General features: G+C 30.5%; 1 protein-coding gene across 1 annotated transcript; it reads right to left on the bottom strand.

Moving 5' to 3' along the window:
* Positions 1–7,039: 7,039 nt before the first annotated feature.
* On the bottom strand, positions 7,040–20,430 carry LOC116770465 (uncharacterized). The gene is made up of 28 exons (XM_061527911.1): positions 20,200–20,430; positions 19,982–20,109; positions 18,242–18,406; positions 17,718–17,910; positions 15,487–17,646; positions 15,264–15,404; positions 14,902–15,042; positions 14,682–14,794; positions 14,514–14,584; positions 14,343–14,434; positions 14,003–14,263; positions 13,727–13,912; positions 12,333–12,457; positions 11,957–12,118; positions 11,788–11,874; positions 11,472–11,670; positions 11,183–11,308; positions 10,982–11,110; positions 10,453–10,656; positions 10,159–10,365; positions 9,990–10,080; positions 9,820–9,915; positions 9,246–9,385; positions 8,927–9,167; positions 8,033–8,200; positions 7,796–7,883; positions 7,555–7,660; positions 7,040–7,187 (listed from the first exon to the last, which is right to left on the bottom strand). Exons 1-28 carry the CDS (start codon positions 20,383–20,385, stop codon positions 7,077–7,079), a joined length of 6,117 nt encoding a protein of 2,038 aa, XP_061383895.1. The 5' UTR covers positions 20,386–20,430; the 3' UTR covers positions 7,040–7,076.
* Positions 20,431–20,734: the final 304 nt, after the last annotated feature.

Genomic DNA, 20,734 nt, shown 5'->3' with positions numbered 1-20,734 from the left:
ATATATTATGAAATTTATTATAATTTCCAATCTAAAGTAAAATGGATGTTATGGCTTAATTAAAAAGATGTCGAAAAAATATGATTTTCTGTTTTAATAGTCTTAAAAGTCCTACATAACTCTTGGTTGGTTGAAATAACAGAATATTCGAATAATTTAATAAGTAAAAGGGGGAACCCGTTAAATAAGTTGTCCTAAATAAATACACTTAAGTAAATTTATAGACAGATAAATCGTTCCCTCACCAGCTGACCAGCAGTACACAAATCAGTATTATTTTCTGATCTCATAGGAGAATACTCGATCAGTGTTCCTCAGTAGACGAAAAGCCTTTATCTCGTTCGTTATTTTATAGTGCTGAAGGGCTACACCCCTATTAAGAAGAACCTATACTTCGAATTAACACAAGTCTTGTTCTTATGCCAGAAATCCCATTGTCCTCTTCCTTTATCTTTACTCCATGTTCAATGATTAAAAAATTTCTATACATTACAATTTATTCCCATAGCATTTCATGTTCAAAGAATTGTATTTAGGTAAGTGTCAAAATTTAAATTTTCTTAGCATATTAAACCAACAGCGAAAGATATAAAACAAACACAGATGGTAACTCAAAACTTCATAGTTTTACAATTTAAAATTAGTTGAAGCAAGATACAGTTGATGGCCTTCAAAACGTTATTTCTTATTATGTAAAAGTTGCTCTTTATTTGAGAAATAATTATGATATTCAATACAATATTATAGTTGAATGATGCATGAAAAACTCAAAATGCTTTAAGTTTTTAGATGTAAACAAGACCAAGCAGAAACGAAACCTGCAAGGAAAATATTATAAATTATTTAGTGAAAGTGAAACAAAATTTTGTACACTCTATTAGGAAGGTTGTTACAAGTTCTGTAATAATACATATGAAATAAAATAATCAAAATATGAACTTTGATTGTCAACTTTATTATCGTTTTGCGTAATCATAACTTTCTATTACTGAAATAAATTAGATGTCCTTTAACTCTATTAAAAATTACATTTTCGTTTAGTTAGAGAAAATTTTACCAGATATTTATGTATTACTAAGAAAAGTTGAATCTGTCTAACTGACTAACTTAAATTAGCTTCGTCACTCGTTAGCGTTTACTTTTTACATTATCTAGGAAATACTAACAGATACTATTACATCTCAGTCTAGACAACAGAGACAACAATATAAAGTTTGTCCAATAAAAATTCCAGAACTGTTATTTTTACAAAAATTTATCTTAATACAAATAAGGCAAATTCTAAGAAATGTCATGTTTTTTTTACTTATATCTACGTTATTTAGCCATTAATATGTGTACCAAAATGTCTGCAAAAACTATAATATTTATGGTAAATCTTTATATTTGATTGTTATATTATTCCATTGAAATCAGCTTGTCGTTCGCCAAGTAATGGCTTGAGTTCGGACATCATAGATCAAAGGGATCTACGACGAATATATTTTATAAGTAATATTAACAATTTATTATGAATATTGTAACAAAATTTTCACTTATTTTAAATAAATTAATTATTTTTGAAGTAAAACATATTAAACTTTAAAACCCTACAGTTGTATCAAATACATTAACTTACTGCAAAATATTTTTGGCTTTTGTTATGTCTCTTGTGCAGTAATGGACATGTGTTAACAACGTAAATAATGTTATAGTTTATTTTTAGAACAGAATCGGACTCTCGTGATCGATTTGCACTGTACATATTTGTTGCATATAAACTTATATTCTAAGATAATAGAAGACTCGTTCTTTTAACCCATTGATAAATAAATTCACTAACCACACCTATTTCGAGAAGCAGTGCTTAAAAGATGCATAGATGGACGCAAAGTAACGTCGGGATACATGAAAGATTCCAATAACTAAGATTCATTCGATTGCTCTTAAAATTTTATCTCCACACAACGATCGTAAGATAAACAACTTTTGTCCGATTTTTAAAGCTATAACTCTACCGCAAAGTTTAAAAACCATTTAAAATATAATTTGATCATTTATACAAAATTAGAAACTAGGTCAAGAATTATATAGTGTAAATTAAATTTCAGTTATTCTACAAAAATATAAATGTTATCCAAACTGTAAATCTTTTAAAACATACAGAGAATAAAATAATTATTTTTATAACAACATTATATTATATACTTATTCGTAAGAAACTAACATAAATCTCTAATAATAATCTAAATACAAAATAAGGTTTAAGTTTCTACGACTACACTCGCATGATGCAATTTTATGAAATACATAACAATTTGAAACATCAAACAAACCTTGCTTTAGTCAGAACTTAAGTGTTTTAAACTAAAAAATAAAACAAAGAGCATCAATCTAGTGAAAAAAATTTAATGTTAATTTGTAATTCTCCTTAATACAAATTAAATTAAAATTAAAATTCCTTAGTGAGCAATACAAAATGCTAAAATCTTAATGAAATTACCTTAATTAAGTCTCTATGTTAAGTAAGGAAGTGAAGTGAAATATGAGAGCCAAAAATAAGTTCTGTAAAGTTTTAGCCCTATTTTCTCATTTGTTTTTCCTAATATAATATGAATTCTACCTCTTGTGACCTTTTTATTTAGTAATTTTTTTGTTTAAACAATTATGTTAAATTTGTATATTTTTAATTAATAATTAAGACCGATAACTCATATGTTTAAAAAAATGTTTAAGTTTTTTACTGTAAAAAAAGCTAAATCGAAATGAAAAGATAATTTGAATGCTAACCTAAATGGCACCAAGAGGAATAAATATAAGAATAAAAAACGAAATAGCATTTTTAATACGATATTTCTCGCTTACCTGGCCCATGGATTTAACAATTTCGTTTTCAACTAAGCGATTTTACGATGCAAGGCAACGCTTTAAGGGCTTTATGAGTTTATGGAATTAATACACTCTTATTACCGGCCTTTTTGGATTAAAAAGTATTTTACGATATGTGCTCGGGAATTTATTAGTCAAATAAAATGGAGCTTCCCTTATTACGTTCATAACACATTTGTGAGAATCGTGTAGGACCGTAAAAAATTACATTAAATTATTATTTATCGCATAATTTTAAATAACTTAAGAAAAAGTAGGCAAATATCAAACATCATTTTGAAGAAGCAATTAAACCAGTTGATTAATTTCTTTTAAGCAATAGTAAATTCCCTAAAAGCCATTATTTGTTCATTTTATACTAAACTAGAATAATAAAAATGGCAATCATATATTAGCCAAATCTATATTAACGCATTCTTGTAAAAATTAAACAATACTACTATTCTAATCCTACTAATAATCAAATTATCTTTCGTGATAACTTAAATAAATGTAATATTACTATTACTAAAGCACTCGTACATCATTTATTTACAGATTTTAATAGGGGTTATAAATTTAACTATCATTGTCATTTAAAGAATCAGTTCAAAATATCGTATATTTATCTTCACATCCACTATTGTAAAGTTATAACTGAATACAATAATTATCAATATTTTCGAAATTCAAAATAAAATTAAAGGTGTAAATACAATTTATTATGATCCTTTATCCAAGAAAAAGAAATGAAATTTAAAAAAAAAACTTAACATGTCCTCGTACCTTCGTGATGATAATTGAAGCAGGTCGTTTTATAGCTCTCCCACTGTAAACGTCTCCATTAGATATCCACTTTAACGTAGCTATTATGTCATGAAAAATTCACAAAGCGAAATTGCTCTATTGCTCTCGAGATAACGACTTTAACCGTCGCGACAATCGAAATATTATTCTCAAGATTAGAGTTAAAGAAAAAACAAGGGGGCCTTTGATGAAACTCAGTTACATCAAATTAACATAGAATTCTAGCATTTATTACAGCTTTTCATGAACATTTATTTCGCGATCAACAATGGTAATAAGTTAATTGAATACAATATGAGTATACCAATAGGATTATTATTTTAAAATTTATTACAACAATGAGGACTGCATCGAGGCAGCAGTGGTTGTAACGTTGTCTCTTGTTCGTTAAAAATATTTATAAGTTATTATTTTCATAGCTAGCGTATCTGTAATTGGTATTAATGTGTTTAAGAAGAAACAAAAAACTATAGCTAGGTTGTCGTTAAGGCTTTTACAGCCGCTTTAGTATTCAGTGGTAAGTCAGTTTGATAGAATGCTGCTTCTGTATTTGTATAACACCACAATTAATCGCTTCCCGAACGTCGGGAATTATTTTTTCCTGATATTTTTTTATCATTTAAGGTTAACTGAAATAAATGTTTAATCGTTAATCTTGTTTTTATAACGATGTTTTATATTTTATTTTTATTTATTTGTTTATTTATTCATGCATTAATACAATTATTTACCTATTTAAAATTTGTAATGCCCTAAGTAGTGCAGTAGCTATAATATGTAGCGGACTATAGCTAACGTAAGTATGATAGCTATAGTTAGTGCCTGAGAACTACGTCGGAAAAATTTGCCTTGATATGTCAGTCCCTGGAGCAAGATTCTCAGGACGCCCAAGAAAGCGATGGCTGGACACCGTGAAGCAGGATATGAGAGCCAATGGACTAACCACCGAGGATGCTAAAGACCGTGCAAATTGGAGGAGTTTGAAGGAGGAAGGCACACCCTGGCTAATGCTGGGATAAATTGTCAGGAGGAAGGAAGAAGAAGGAGAAGGCTAAAGAAAAACTACTAGAAACTAAATTATAATCCGCTCGATATACACTTGTACAATACAATGATAAGTAAAATTATAATACTAATAACATACTTTAGTTACGATACGGCGTTCCTGATAAATGTACATCATTATTCGTTTCGATGGAATCCTACGTAACTTAACGTATTGAATTATGTGAGAAACAATTATAAGAAAGAATGTGATTCCAGCATATTACATTTATCATCCTTATAAATGTCCATTATTTTATCATTCGAATTAATTTTACATTAGCTAAATTTTTACTATTTGTAAGATTATAATTTCTTGGTAACAATTTAGCATTTCCGATAAATGTACATTTTCGCTTATATCGACTGAAATCTATATCAGCTATGATGCATAAGAACATAGTATTGATGTTGCATAACAATGCAATGTTATACAAAAAAATATTAGTAAAAGAAATACAGAGTATATGCAATATCGGGTGTATTTATATAAGCAAAGTTCATCATGAAAAGAATATAAAAATAAATACGTTAAATATAAAACGGACTTACATAGATAAGTATTTCAAATCAAAAACTACTCAAATTTTATTTGATAATATATACGTACGTACATATATGATTTATATTCATAAATGTACAAAAATAACAAATAATACTTGAAGCTCTAGAGTCTAGATATATCTACTTCTACATAAACTATCTTCGAAATTAGGTAATGATTCGAAGTTGCTCAGTAGATTTGTTTCTACAAGCGGTATTGTATTGTGAATGGGAAAAAATCTTTCAAACGTATTTCATCCTAAATAAACTATAGCGATAATATCCGCTAATATAATAAATACACTTAATCTTTAATGCAGTAGTAGACTTACCCTTTAAATAAATCTGATATGTATTTTTTAAATCACTCGGACAGTTATATTTCATACGAAGTTTAATCACATTATTTTAAATATCGAGTAACGGTTTTAAATATGTTTTCTCATATGATTTTCCGTTAAGTTTTTAGAACAACTTGAGAAATTATCAATTATTTCAAATAATTCCTTAATCCTGACCAAAGTTAAATGAAGCGGCGAATGTGTTTGTTTTCTTTTCATGTGAAATATAAATACAAAACACATACGTTTACAAGTTTCAATCAAAGTATTAAATAATCTATTTACATCATAGTTATTTTGTTCCTTGAATAAATATTTTAAAATACCCTGGAAAGCCTTGTATACGAGTGAATACTATCTGAACTCGTTGATTTCATTTTATGACGGGCCCTGCAATCAGTGTGAATTGATATCAAATCTGAAAGATCTGATCGCAAAGAAAAATCAGTGATTCAGGCTTCGAGAGCTATTTATGTATCAAGGGGCTTGCAACTTTATTTTTTTCTCTTACTACAAGCGCTTTTCGAATAGTAAATGAAGAGAAAGAAATATTACAGTGTAGCACAAGTGCATATAAAATATAATGTGTGTTATATTCTTATTGTTATTCTACTAAATAACTAATCAGAAGATATTTAAGTAGTAGAAGTTTTGTTGGGCCATTGGAAAGTGAGGAGTAATATTATGATATGTATAGTTTATTTCCTTTCTGTCAGTTACTTAATTCACTTGGTTAGGAATGTATCGTATATTCCAAAGAAATGTATCCTTAAATACTATTTCAGGTTTTCGCTTTCAATCTGTTCAATTAAATATCTGAATATGGGTTTTATTAAAAGTTTCAACGTCTCCGAACATCCCTCAAGAATCCTAAGTCGCTGTATTGTTTTAAATATTTTTTAATCAACCCTTTAAATTTAATTTATTCAAAAAATATTTTTATTTGAAATACTAAGGAAACAAATTAACTTTCATTGATATATGAGAAGGATATTTAGAGTTGATTTAAAGATATTTATTTCCGTAAAAGACAAGCCACTCACATAGAAACTAGACTTATTGTTAGTAGTTTTTTTACCATCTTACAGATATGTTCTTCTTAGTCAGGACATCCTAATAATAATCCTCTCTTGACATCACCAGGACGCTGTAAGCCACACCAAGCGGATTTATAGTAAAAAAAATACAATAAGTTTGAGTTGAATTTGTTTTCAAGTAAAACGAAAATATCCACATATTTTAATATCAATTACAAAAGATAATGCAGGTTTTCAACAATATATATCAATATCCACCATGGACACTTCCGCGATTGATATCTAACAGGTAAACGTTGACACAAAGCTAAGTGTACCTTGAAGCGGACTCAATATAAAAAAATTATTATTCACTTTTAAGAAACTATATCACAAATAAAAGACATGATAAAAATTAAAATTATATTTTCTAACAATTGATATTAGTAATTTTATTAAGAAAGATATAGAATATAAACTACATTTTTTTGTAGGCAGTAGCAGATGCGTACAAATTTTTCTTAATTTCGGGATAGCTCCACATCAAGTCTTGCCAATCTGTGTGTTTTAGATATACTATATCGACGACCTGCAAAAATAAAAGCCTTGTCAAACCAACACCAAATTCCTGGGTACTCCTGAATTATTTTTTTAAATACTTCAATTTATAAAGCTATAATTTTTTCTAATCAATAAATGGGCTATTATTATACATTATTATTAAATACAGTTCTGTTATTTAAAAGACGATGGAAAACATTTTTTTTATTTCCTTTTTTTTTGCAATTGAAATTTTGCATATATAGCTTTAACTCAAACAAGAAATAAAAATACATTATTATATTTTAGACAACTTTTTAGAGGATAGAAAAATATAGATATTTAAAAGCAAAAACATGAAATTGGAACATTAAATTTACTTATATATTAAATCAAATTTAACAGAAAATTTTTACCGTTCGCGAAAAATAAGAGAATTGGAACGGCGTGTTTGGAAACAAGCACGGTATCAATCCAAAAAATCCATTCGTACTCAAAACCGAATGCAATTTTTTTTCACCGCTGAAATATTTAATCACCATAAATTCAAATCCAGACTAAATTACTTGCAATTATAAATAGCATTTTATAATTCATGTAACTTCACTACTGAAGTCAATAAAAGTAAAATAGCATGATTGTATACTTTATCCTTACTTTGTATCCGTATACCATTTTTCAACTTCACCCTCATGAATAAAACACGCGACGGAAAATATATCACCTTCTCGTATTATAAATTTACCTATAAAAGACCATCTAATTTAAAGTCAAATTACTTTACTCTTTTGATTCTCCGCTCCATAAAGAGTTTAAGATATATACAATTAAAATTACTATATGTTCAGGTACAAATGATTTAACGCATTTGTAAATATATATTGAGATACCAACCGGGAAATATCACAACTCTTTGTAATCTAGCAACCAACTGGCGATTAAAATAAACAGGCAAATCAGAAAATAGTGGGGTTGTGAGAAGGTGATGCAAGTAAAGCGAACCCAAGAGGTCTTCACGGAGACATTGAGGTGCTTGCTGTGCAAGTTCCGGCAACCAGTTACCTTAAACAGAAAATTTTGTTAAGGACTTTTTAAGTTTTATTATCATATTGTGCTTACATTTCATTTTATGTTATATTATTTTACAAGCACATACACCAAACCAATCATCTGCTTGCACAATTTTATTGTATATTGGTTAATTGAATTCGTTAAAGTAGCTAGCAATTTTTTCAGATATTAAAAAAAAAATTGTTGGTAAATAACATGGGTTCCGAGTGATAAATACTGCATAATAACTCGGACGTTTTAAAACAATTGTATCGTGATTGATGAAACACGTGGCAACGCCTACGATAAGTACACATGCTAATATGCTTTGCACACACGACTTAAGTACACAGCCCTTGGATTGTTGACTTGTTACCAATATTACCGCTGGCATAGAAATTTTACTCTGTTTGCTATATTCCTATTTATTGTTTGGACTAATAATATTATAGTGTAGGATATTGGATACATTATTTTTCTGTTTGTCTTTCTGTCGAAAATATTTTATAGAAGGGTTAAAGGAATTTATATAACACTGAACTGTACTGATACAAGGAAAATTTTGTACAGCGAAAGAAGAAAGTTCAGAACTATGGAGAAAATTAAAAATTTATAAATATTAAATAAAAGCAAGTTGACGCAAAATAAAATTGATGTTGGGTAAGGGACTTTAATTTTAACGTAGTACAAGAGTAAACAAATATTATATTGTCGATTGGCATATGATGTCATACTTACCCCTCTGTCTTTTCCAGAGCTGATTAGTATACTCTTTTACAGACTTCAAAAGTATCGGTGACAATCCAGAATGTTTCAGATAACGAATAAGATTGATCACGTCGTAATCATACGCATATAGCTCCCGGTACTTTGTATAGATGGCGCTGATCACAACACTTAATATCCAAATCTCAGCTAAATATATAATCATGTGTAGGAGCAACTTATAATACATCTGTTTTAAAGTTAATGCAACAACCTGAAAAACATAGGTTTGTCACAAGTCGATTTTAAAATACAATAAAATTTTATTAAATTTATAATTGCATATTCTTACCACATCCGTCTCAGTATGGGTGTATATTATAATAATATATAACATTGCCACAACATAATCTGCAGCCCAATATACGGGAACCAGAAAACCAAAATTAGTTTTGTTATTTTTTATGTAACCCTTCGTTAATCTAGCACACCCTGCGAATATTATGAAACATATTTAAGTATTATATTATTAAGTAAAACTTATTATTGTTCTCAAACACCAATATTAAAATATATTTGTTATATTATCTTAAAACAAAGTAGTTTGTCAGATATCGTAACACTTTCTGCAAATGAATAAATTCAACATAATTTATTTTCTAACAATCACTACATCAATTTACTAATCAAAATTCTTTCCTATTTTATGTGGTACCATTGTCTTCGCTTTGAAATATTACTAATTCATAAAAAGCTTTAAGAAGTAATATTCTGAATTTTTTAATGATTATTATGTTTGGGTAACCTAGTTAAATAATTAGCACTAAAGTATGATGTATTATGAACAAGCAAGAAATATATGAGACCAGGACTAATAACAATAATTAAAATATGTTAATTTATATCATAAGTAAATACATATGTACCCCCAATTCTTTTATCGGGCGTTGTCCATTCCGTGTAGTCAACGGTTTGATTAATTGAATTCGGTAAGGGGTGCAGTTCTATCGGGAACTCAGGTTCTTTACAAAAATGTACAAATTATATAAAAATATTGTTTTAATTAAAAATATATATGCTATATAATATAAAATACCTCTGCAGGCCACAAAAATCCATCCACATGTGAGGCAATGAAGCGAAAAAAGTACAATTGTGAACTTTAAAAGAACAGGCGCAACAGTACTCTGTAATTTGTTGTAGTTCAAATATTATTTTGTGTTTGTATCAATGAAAAAGTGAAAATCACACTTATAATAGTATACCTGGAATTCTTCACAAAACTGTCTGTGAAAGTCATACAAGAGTCTTAATCTGATCAATCTAATTAGTTCATAGATATGATAACCGAAGTAATGTGCAAGTATTGGTAAAATAAAAGACAGTATGTCAACATAAAAGTGCCACTTTCGGAACAGGCGCCACTTTAATTCACGATCAACGCACATACCATGTTCTACTACAAGCGCAGTCTGCAGACAGAAAAAATTGTCTAGTTATTATTTAATCATGTGTAATCATTTAAAACTATAATTTACTATTTAAATAACATCATTTACCGAATAAAATTCCGTCCCGATGTAAACTAGATGCAAAAAGTCTAACACTAGCAGATAGTCGAAAAAGATATAAACGTATTCATTGGGCGCTATCATAGCAAAGAGCATGATATAAGAGGTAGCCACAGGGTTAAAAAGCAACACCAGGTAAAGCCATTTATGAAACCATTTACTGGAATGAACGTTGGTCGGCTGATCCATCCACTAAAATCAAATTTTGTATAAGAAAAACAATGCTATAGTCTAGTTATATTCTATTTAGACGTAAAATATTTGTGAAATTCGATATCTTTTTTTTCTGAACAAGGAAATGACTGGATTTCAACTTGGTTCTTCGGTATAATCGATAAAAAATATTTCTGATCTTATGATCTTTGATCCTGTTCGTCTTTGCTATTAAATCAGTGACATTTATACTTAAGAAACCAATTATCAAAAAAAAGGAAAATTTCTAGAATAAAAAAATTCTGGGCGACATTACTCATTACACAAACATCGCCCAATACATGTAACATATAAAGGTACTTACAGGTAATTTAATAGATTTACGTCCTCTTAACAAATATTTAACGGTGTTGTAAGGATTTTCCAACATTATCCGTTTAATGGCCATGAAATCCAGTTTGGACTGAGGATTTTCTTTGATATTATTTCTTACCTACAATTAAGAGAAAATACAAAAAACCATAAAGATACATTTTTTTCTTTTTCCAAATTATTTCGTATTTACTTTGTCATCAATCATTTCTTGAAATTCTTTAATCGTCAACTGAAGTATGTCAGCATAATCTTCAGATACAGCAGTCACACGAATAGGACGCGGCAATAGACCTTCCAGTTGACCAAATATAGAGCCCTGTTATCGGGAACTGTTTATAGTACAGTACAGTTCATATTATTAGCGTGTTTCAATTAAAGTTAAAGGTACTTTTAACCCTGTTTTTTTTATTATTTAAGAATTTAAGAAACTTAAGAAAAATAAATGTAATTTAAGAAAAATACATAACAGTTTTACATACCTTTGTTAACGTGGCTAATTTTTCACCATTTTGTTTAATAGCGATCTTACCACGATGTACGATGAAAATCCATGGGTTTAAATCCATCTCTCTCATTATTACTTCTTGTGGCAAAAAGTAAAGCTGAGTAGCCGAACTGGCTAATTCTCTTTCCAAAGTTTCACCACCTCGCAATAAGGTATCTGTTGCCTCGACCGTTCTAAAATTTACAGTTACCGTTCTTTACTATATTAAATGTTTGAGAAAATATATGCACTATTTATTCCTTCAAAACATATTTGTTTAAATTCGTTATGTTTAAATAATTAATTCTTACTTCTTGAAAAAGTAAAAACTTAAATCCTGTCTAAATACAACACCGATGCGTTCATTCATTAAATTCTGTATGTTTATTCCTTTAGTTCTGTGAAGAATAAAACTTTTTATTATGTCTGTGTTATATATTTATGTTAAAATTAAAGATTTGAAGAAAAAAATAACCTTACCTAACCCACCAGTACCTAAAATGAGCTTTCGTTCTATTTATAAGACTGTCTTCGACCCTTTCTGCTTTTAAAAATTTTCCCAGTTGTCCAACGGCGTGTTGGAATATTGTATTGCCACGATAATTTAATATCAATAGGGTTAACGAATAACATATAACATACCTGAAGGTAGAAGTAAGTTTTCATCTACTTTTTACATTTTGGTTACTTTGAAAAATTTCCCACAAACTATTAAAATAAGCATGGTTTTAAAACCACCGTTTTTGGAATATTATATATGTAAATTAAAATATACTGAGTAATTAATCTATCAATACTGCGACTTTTTCAATCGCTCCTTACACCATAATTGATAAAAAAAGTGTGACATGCTTACCAGAATATAAATCCAAGCAACAACAGTATCACACCAAGTCCTAGATGTTCACGACTTATTTGAAACTTCCCCAGATTTAGTCTCATAAAACCGCTTTGTGCCAGATTCAAACTTTCCGCATAAACCTAACAATTGTTTAGATGTGAAGAGAAAGTGGTAGTTTGTATGTATATACATATATACTTATAGATAATAAATAATACTAGTAATTGATAAGAGTCCTATGTTTTTTTTTTGTGTCGGGTTGGAAAATCCTCATGGAGCCCCGCCGCCCTCGGGGAAGGGCGAAGAGGACTGTCAAACTCTAACTGACTAAAAACCAACCCGTGTTCCTCATGTCAGAGGGGCGGGTATCGCCGAAACATTCGTCGCCACCCCGCCGACAGGTATTGCGGCTATCACCCGGCCACAGGACTCAACTATGAGGCGCGCGCGGAACACCCGCCGCCGCCTCGAAGCCTGCAACTGTTTTCGGACGACACGATGCCCCGAATCTGCCGTCTACAGGCCGCGCTCTACGGTGGCCGGAATTTGGCAACCCTTCGGCTCCCAATGCGTCTGCTTCGGGAGGGGAGATAGAAGGTAGCCTCTCTCTCTCTCTTTCTGCCACCTCCTTTGCGAGCATCACAGCCTCGCAAAAGGTGGCGACGGCACATCACCCTGACTCGCTCCCTACCTAGTACACACTACAGTCGGAAGCGAGAGATTTCCCGCATCACCTATAGCCGCGACCAAGTCACGGCGCTACTCGGCCCAAGCTGGGCACTCCGCCAACGTATGCAACGCCGTATCATTGCGGCCGTCACCACAATGGTGGCACTGGGACGTCTGCACCCGGCCGATGCGACAAAAGAGTCATTATGTCGACTCATAGTAGATAAACATAAATAATATTTTTCCTGATCACTTTTATTTCAGAACGGTTTTACTAATTACAATATTCATTTTTAAAAACGGTTTTCTTAATTTGTACAAAGTTCTTACTCCAAAAAAGATCGAGAGATTTGTGCAGAAACTTAGAGAAGGTAAGAGAAATTTGCAACGATTTTTATGATAGACATTTTAATGTTATATTTAATAATTACTTTCGGAATAACAAAATTTTTCAGACACCTATAAACTTCACTAATGTTTACAAAGATCGTATAAGGCTTCAATAATGATACATTTTCGTTTATTTGTTAGTATTTGGATTCAAGGAATATCATAAAAATCCATTCATAACTCTTACCCAGGTAACTGGTTTATATGGTATTATTGACATAACAGAACTACGTCTGTCGACTGTTCTAGTATAATAAATAAAGACAGCCATAGTCAAATCGTATGGAATGAATTCAAATTTCCCTATGATAGTATGACATATTTTTTTAATTTTTTTTTATATATCTTACCATATGTAACTGATGGCTACTTGGAGTTTCGTTCAATGGAAAAAAATTGGGCAACCAGCAATGATTTTGTCGTTTCATTTCAATTAATTTTGCTCTTTCATCCCACTTAAAATCAATGCAGTAATATACGAAATATTGACTAGTACCTAGCATAAGTAGGATTGTAACCACTTGCCACTTCAATATCTGCCGGTATAAAATGCAAAAAATAAAAAAAAAAACAATGAAAATAAATAGGACAATAAAAATAATTGTACACCAAAATTGAATACGAACCATTACGTACGTAAAATTGATAGTTGGAATATCAGCCTTGTAATTAAAATATCCGAAAACCAGATACAAATGAGCATATTTGCCTAAAGTATTTATCAGCATGGCGTCGTTTTCTTTTATATTTTCTGTCGAAATTAAATTTATGACCTCAACAATCGGCATACAACCAATAACATCAAAAGCAAAGCCTCGGGTCACGTAATTTTTTATACTCATCGGTAGACTTGTGATAAGTAGTCCATTTGTGTCATAGTATGCGAGCTGTAAAATAACATATATAAAAAAAAAAATCTTTAAAATAAATATTACTCCTACATATCAAAAGTAATAAATGACTTACAAACATTTTTAAAAATATATCAATAGTAGCTACAAAGTCGCAGACATCTTCTAGCTTCATAAGCGGCCACCGGTAATAAGCTCCACTTCCACCTTACAAAGAAAATGTGATAACATTATAATAAAAACTTTCGAGAAAAATGAGGCGTTATAAAGCATAATTAAATTGCACCTTGTAATGCTGATGCAGAAATCGAAATTATAACGACCATAACCCGAAACCTCATCCAACAGAGCATAAAACTGAAAATAAAAAAACAAGACAATTTTTCTTTATTAAAAGATAGGATCAGTCACCAGGGAAAAGTTATTAGGTTCGGTTTTGAACTTAAATACTCACCGTCCCTCTGGATTTAAAAATGCAAATCCTCTGGTCTTTATCGATGTTGTATCTGATATGGATGAATTTGGGTGACGATTTTGAAAGATCTGGTTACGAAATTCTTCGTGATGCTAAAACCAAATTAATATAAGTTTATGTCTATATAATAAATATCCAAATTTATCTCTAATAAGATTATTTTCGGCTATGGTCATAGAAATTAATTGCAGAGAATAACCTTTTTATGTTTTGTCACATAATCTTGACTCAATGCTTCTATTCGGGGGGAAAACTCTTCAATACAAATTTGTAAATTAGCCCATTCACTGGGATATTTCTTTACTATGTGAAGAAAATCTTGAATTTTTATATATAAAATCTAAAAATATGTAACCTCATAAAACATTTATATTTTAAAACAATTATTACAAGAATAACGCTTAGATAATAAAAAAAAGCAAGCTTTATTATAAATCCAGAAAGGTCCCAAAGAAATAAAATCACAATAAAGTCTTCGTTTATACTATTTTCAATTTAATTTACAAACTATTTTTACTTGGATATTTATTAATATTCTAAGTTTGTAGATTAAATACTAACTTCGCAGTCGGTGTATGCTGTAAGCGTTCGTAGTGATACCGTTCCAAAAAACACTCCAAAGGAAGTTAGCAAGTTTCCTGGACCATAAATTGTACTCGTGAGTTCACCTGCGTAATTATGATATTCAGAGAGAATGGAACCCTACGGTAAAATTTGTTTTATTTTTAATGAAATAATTGCAATATAATCGATATGTTAAAATAATTTTATATTAAATACATACTTGAACAACCCAAGACACGTTTTTACAAAGAATTCCAAAGAGAATGAGTGTAGAGTTTTTCGCCAATATTAAGAATCTTGACTTATATGCTAGTTCGCGAATTAGAGTAGTATCAGCAAAAAGAAATGCTTGAGATTCCTTAATAATTTTTTCAGCTAATTCGCCATGCACCTTCCAATATATGTCATATGGCTCATTTTTAAGTAGGTGCGGATGCATTACATCCATTCCATTGTAATATTTCCAGTGACATAGAAGATATCTATTCAAGCGTTCTAGTAATTTTGGATGTATTTTATGGTGGGTATAATGATGTTTTATATTTGCAACAAAGTATTGATAGTTGCATTTTTCTCGATATTTTAAGTAAAGAGCAGCCACTAAATTAGATTTGCAATATATATAAATAATGAAAAAAAAGTAACTTATAAACATTGCAGTACCAATATCAACTAAAGTATATGGCAAATATTCATAAAATAAATATTCCAATGAAAATGCCAAAACAACATTAAGTGGATGGCCCTTTTCAAAATCGCATTTTTCGTCAGAAACTCCACTCTTGCAAAATACTTCTCCAAAGAAATAAGAGGTTGTTAAAGAGGGATTTTTTCTATCAATCATAAAAAGAAAATAGCTAACAATGTAAACAAAAGCAAAATGAATCAAGGCTATTTTATAGCAAGTATGACACAGTGGATCCCTTTTTAAATTCCACTTTGGAAACAACATATAAATCTTTATTAGTCGATTGAACTGACATGCCGCATATAAATGCGGTAATCCGGAAATTAAAGCCAAATTTTCAATCCAGACTGTGGAAAGCAGATCTAAAACAAATTTTGTGCTCTTGCACCGGGCCAGCATGACGGATGCAAAATTGTCAGATACATTTTCATGTCTTACAATTGATGTTAAAAGAGAAACACAGATATCGCATATATAAATGAAATCCGTCCAAAGCTGAAAAGACTTGAACCAAGTTGGTATATCATTACGTGTAATGTAAGGTGGATAAAAGAGCATTACGAAGAAAACGGTAGCGGTGACAATTTTCCCCCAAATTTGACCAAACTTTGAGTCAGGCACGAATATCCACGGAAATTTTTCATTAGCAAACATTGACTTCATATTTAATTGGACGTTGCTACATAATACTAGCTGACCAATATATTTTGCACAATGATAAGAAGATTCTTCTGCTGGTAGTTGACATTTGTCTCCTTCTCTCCTCGAGGACTTATTCCAACTATTAACAGCTTCACAAATCTCCCACCATCTCCTTTTAACCCAAGCAATACCTTCATCTTCACTTCTATCTAGGCCTCTTATATGTTGTTTACATGTATGTAGAATACGACTGTGTTTAATTCTGTCTTTAACATGATTTAAAACTAAATGACGATCCTCAGGAAACATGTGTAAAGATTGTAATACATCAATTCGTGTTATATATAACACTTCGCAGTACGTTAGACATCGGGTCAAGACATTTCTTTTAGATGGTGGAAGATAGAAACTTATATCACCGAAGATTGTCCCACTTGTTACGGAAATCAATGGCGTCACTCCATCGTCGCAAGAAATTAACTGTACTATCCCTGACTTGAGATAATATAAATGTGTTTTACAGTAGGGTCCAGCATAGAATTTCTGTCCAGGTAGTTTATAGTCTATATGTACATATTCGCAAAGCCATCGTTTATAAGCGTCCGATGTTTTCCTTAATGTTGGACTATGATAAAATACAGGCCATATCAGATCTTGTTTGATATCAATTCTCAAATATCTAGGCATTTGTGATATAACTTCGGGTATTGAAGTGATGCCGTGATGTTTTTTCCACATTAACGTATAGAAATTTTCGACATCAATGTGAGCTATTGGACTAGGATTGTGTCTCTTAGTTTCTTCTATAATTCTATGTACTTCTGGATAAAATGTGCAAAATCTTCGACATTTTAACAATGCTTCTGCAACCATTTTAGGAAATATTATAAAAATAAGCATCAAGTTTCCACAAATTATTAAGAAACCAATAACGACATATTCAGATATTGTTGAAGGCTTGATGTCATCATACTGTTTATTTATTAAATGAGATAGTATCATTGAAATGCCATATACATATGTGGAATATGAAACATCGGTTTCGTTAAGCTAAAAAATAAAAAGGCAACATTAAAACTATTACTAACTGGCTAAATACACATTATTTGGATTTAACGTACTTTGTGCAATACATAAATACGCCAATCATAGTAGTTATCATTACAATTCTTACATAATCCATCAAATGTCAGTAATAACACAAAACATGTTATGCCATTTACTGTTATTGCCAGCAAAATTGTAAAACCACAAAACATTCGTACAATATTGTGAGTTGTAAAGAGAGAAAAACTCTCCACCACTCTGTAAATTCTAGAAATAAATAGTTGATTATTATATTATTCAAGATAAAATAGTAAAAAAAAAGTATTAAATATTATATTTTTAACATTACAGCAATGTTAAGCTAATGCTTGAATTAAGTTTCAGACAGAAAATAAGGATTGCAAAGTTCTATAAAAGAGTAGTATTTAGTGGCTGTCAAGTAGTATTTAGTGGTTCTCAATCAGCTCGTGAAATGAGTATTCTATGTATTTAAGTGTCATCTTACGACAAGAATATGGCGGTTAAACAAAAATAAGGCTTTATTCACCGACTGACCAAATTTCACCAGTTATAAATTTTTAATAACATATAAACTTACATCACCAATTCATTGAAAGAAAGTATGTTAGGCCACAACCGTGCTTTGGGGCAAATTTCTTCTGACACAAATTGATAAAAGGGGATTATGGATGTAAGGTCTAACATCAATAAAAAGGCTGACCTTGGTAAATATTCTCGCCTCATAGCTTCGTCAGTAACTTGTCTAGGAATAATAATGTTATTTTATCAAATTTTTGTGTAAAACAATAAAATATTATTTTTAACTATTATATATAATAAATAAAAAAAAATTAAGTAAAAATCTACAAAGTAAATTTTAAAAAAGAAGTTCCTAGAAGTGTTTCATACGAAGACGGACTTTGCCTTGTGTGAGAAGGTAGTAAGGAAAGCCACGTTTAGATAGGGCGCAAGTATGAAGAACACATTTTGGACAATTGCTTGGTTGACATCAGGTACGAGAGTACCTAATTGCACACTCCTTCTAAACATCTGTAAGTTGAGTAAATTGTAAATATTTAGAAGCAGCTCTAGGTTCACACCTTGGAATTCATGGGGGCATGGTAATACCATCATCCCCCAAAGTTGAGTTCGATCCAAAAAAGTAACAAGTAGACTCACTTTCATAAAAGTGTTATGAGCAAAGATACCATCGGCTTTCTGTAGCCGGTGTAGAGACGACTAGACAAAATTTTCCTCGTCAACCTCACCAAGCGACCAAAGAACACGACTAACAGAGGAATAGTTTACCAGCCGAAGACTAATTTGTACCACGAAATTGAACTTAGCTTTGACGATTGCTCTTTTACCAGACCTTGAGTCATGGTTTAAATTGATTTTCATCTAACCAATATCAGGGTGCATTCTAGCTCGAATCACTATTCAAATTGTTAGAGTTTGAAGCTTCTTATACTTTCTTGTTCTCAGAAACATTTTCAACAAGATCGGTTCAGTGAGAGCAACTATCATCACGTTACAATGCGCAAAACTTACTATCTGTCCAAGTCTGCGGAGTTATAATACCACACGTATAATACCACACGTGACGTGAGCCAAATTTTCTACTTGTACTAACTTCCGAGCTTGGCATGTGGGCCCAGATGAGACAGTGCTATGAAATTTGCAGTTGGAGCACTTAGTTGGAACTTAAAAATCAATTCAGATATAAAGTGAGAAGACGGCAAACTATTCCTATCTTTTGCAGTAACCCACACGTATGATATGGAAATAAGCTAAATAACTTTTCTTTTCGTGTAACATTTTTCTTTTTATCAATGAAAGAACTATCGAATCTGAATTTAAAAGACCTAATAAAGTGTGGAAGAGTTTGTAATGCTAGCAGCCTAAGTAATCATACGCGATAAAAGATTTTTCTAGAGGTATCATATATAGAGGTATCATATATAGAGGTATCATAAGTTCTAAATTTTGAAAATGTGGCGTGCGGATGGTCCCCCTATTGTGGCAGTAGTGGCTATTTGTTTCTCGTTGACTATCACTCAAGGGATTTTTAAAGGACTGACATTTTAAACTCCAAGGTTGAAGATTATGTAAACCCGAAGTTCGAATAACCCAAACATCTGACACTTTCTTTATCTCTCAATTAGGCTTTTATCATTTTTTTTAAATGTGTGCTATAATTCATATTTTTTTACAGTTAACGTTGGTCTCATGTGTTAAAATGATTAAATCTATATTAACAGTTGGGCTCTTAATTCGAAACATAAATGATTCTTAAAAGTAAACGTAGGTATTAGTGTATTACTGAGTGTTTAATTACCTGTGAAGGATATGGAGAAAGGTATCAATGCCGATTATGGGGTCGCATAAATATAAATAACAAAATTTGAATGTGTAGAGAGGTGTTTTCCAACAATGTATGATAGGAAATACGGCATTTATAGGTCCCTATTAAAAAAATACACGGACTTACTTTCAATACTATTAATGATAATTCATAAATTGAAATGAAAATGATTTTGGATTAACAAAACTTACCAAAATGGTCTTTATAATTACAATATAAATAACAATTCCTTTAAAAAAAGGATGAAATGGCAAAAAAATTAGATTCCTCCATCGGAAGTTAATTTCTTCGGACTCTTCTTCTTCCTCTTCTTCTTCTTTTTCATCTTCATAACTCGTACGAGAGACCAATTTAGAAGATCTCCTAGATTCGTACATTTAATTATTTTCAAATATCTTTATCATTTCTTAAAATGATCCCTTTTAAATATTCTTTTTGACATTTTATTCTATCAATTATACAAAACGCAATAAAGAGGTTTCACTTAATATTTAGATTAAATTTATCTAATACACTAGTATGTAACAAGACATTAAAAAGAACTGTAAAATTACTGGTAGGTCCTGTTATCTTAAATTTAGGTTCTCTAAAATCTATATCAAAAGATTTTTTTAATTTTCTCGTTTTTTTTATGGAGGTTTAAATCTTTTCTAGGACACATTAAGTTTTTCTATCTACATCTGTTATTGTAACTTTAAGTCTGCTATTTTCACAGTCAGCTTGTTT

Source organism: Danaus plexippus (genome assembly GCF_018135715.1).
Source record: "Danaus plexippus chromosome 13 unlocalized genomic scaffold, MEX_DaPlex mxdp_15, whole genome shotgun sequence".
Lineage (NCBI taxonomy): Eukaryota > Metazoa > Arthropoda > Insecta > Lepidoptera > Nymphalidae > Danaus > Danaus plexippus.
The sequence above is the reverse complement of the archived record's forward strand: the minus strand, read 5'-3'. Positions and strand labels throughout refer to the sequence as shown.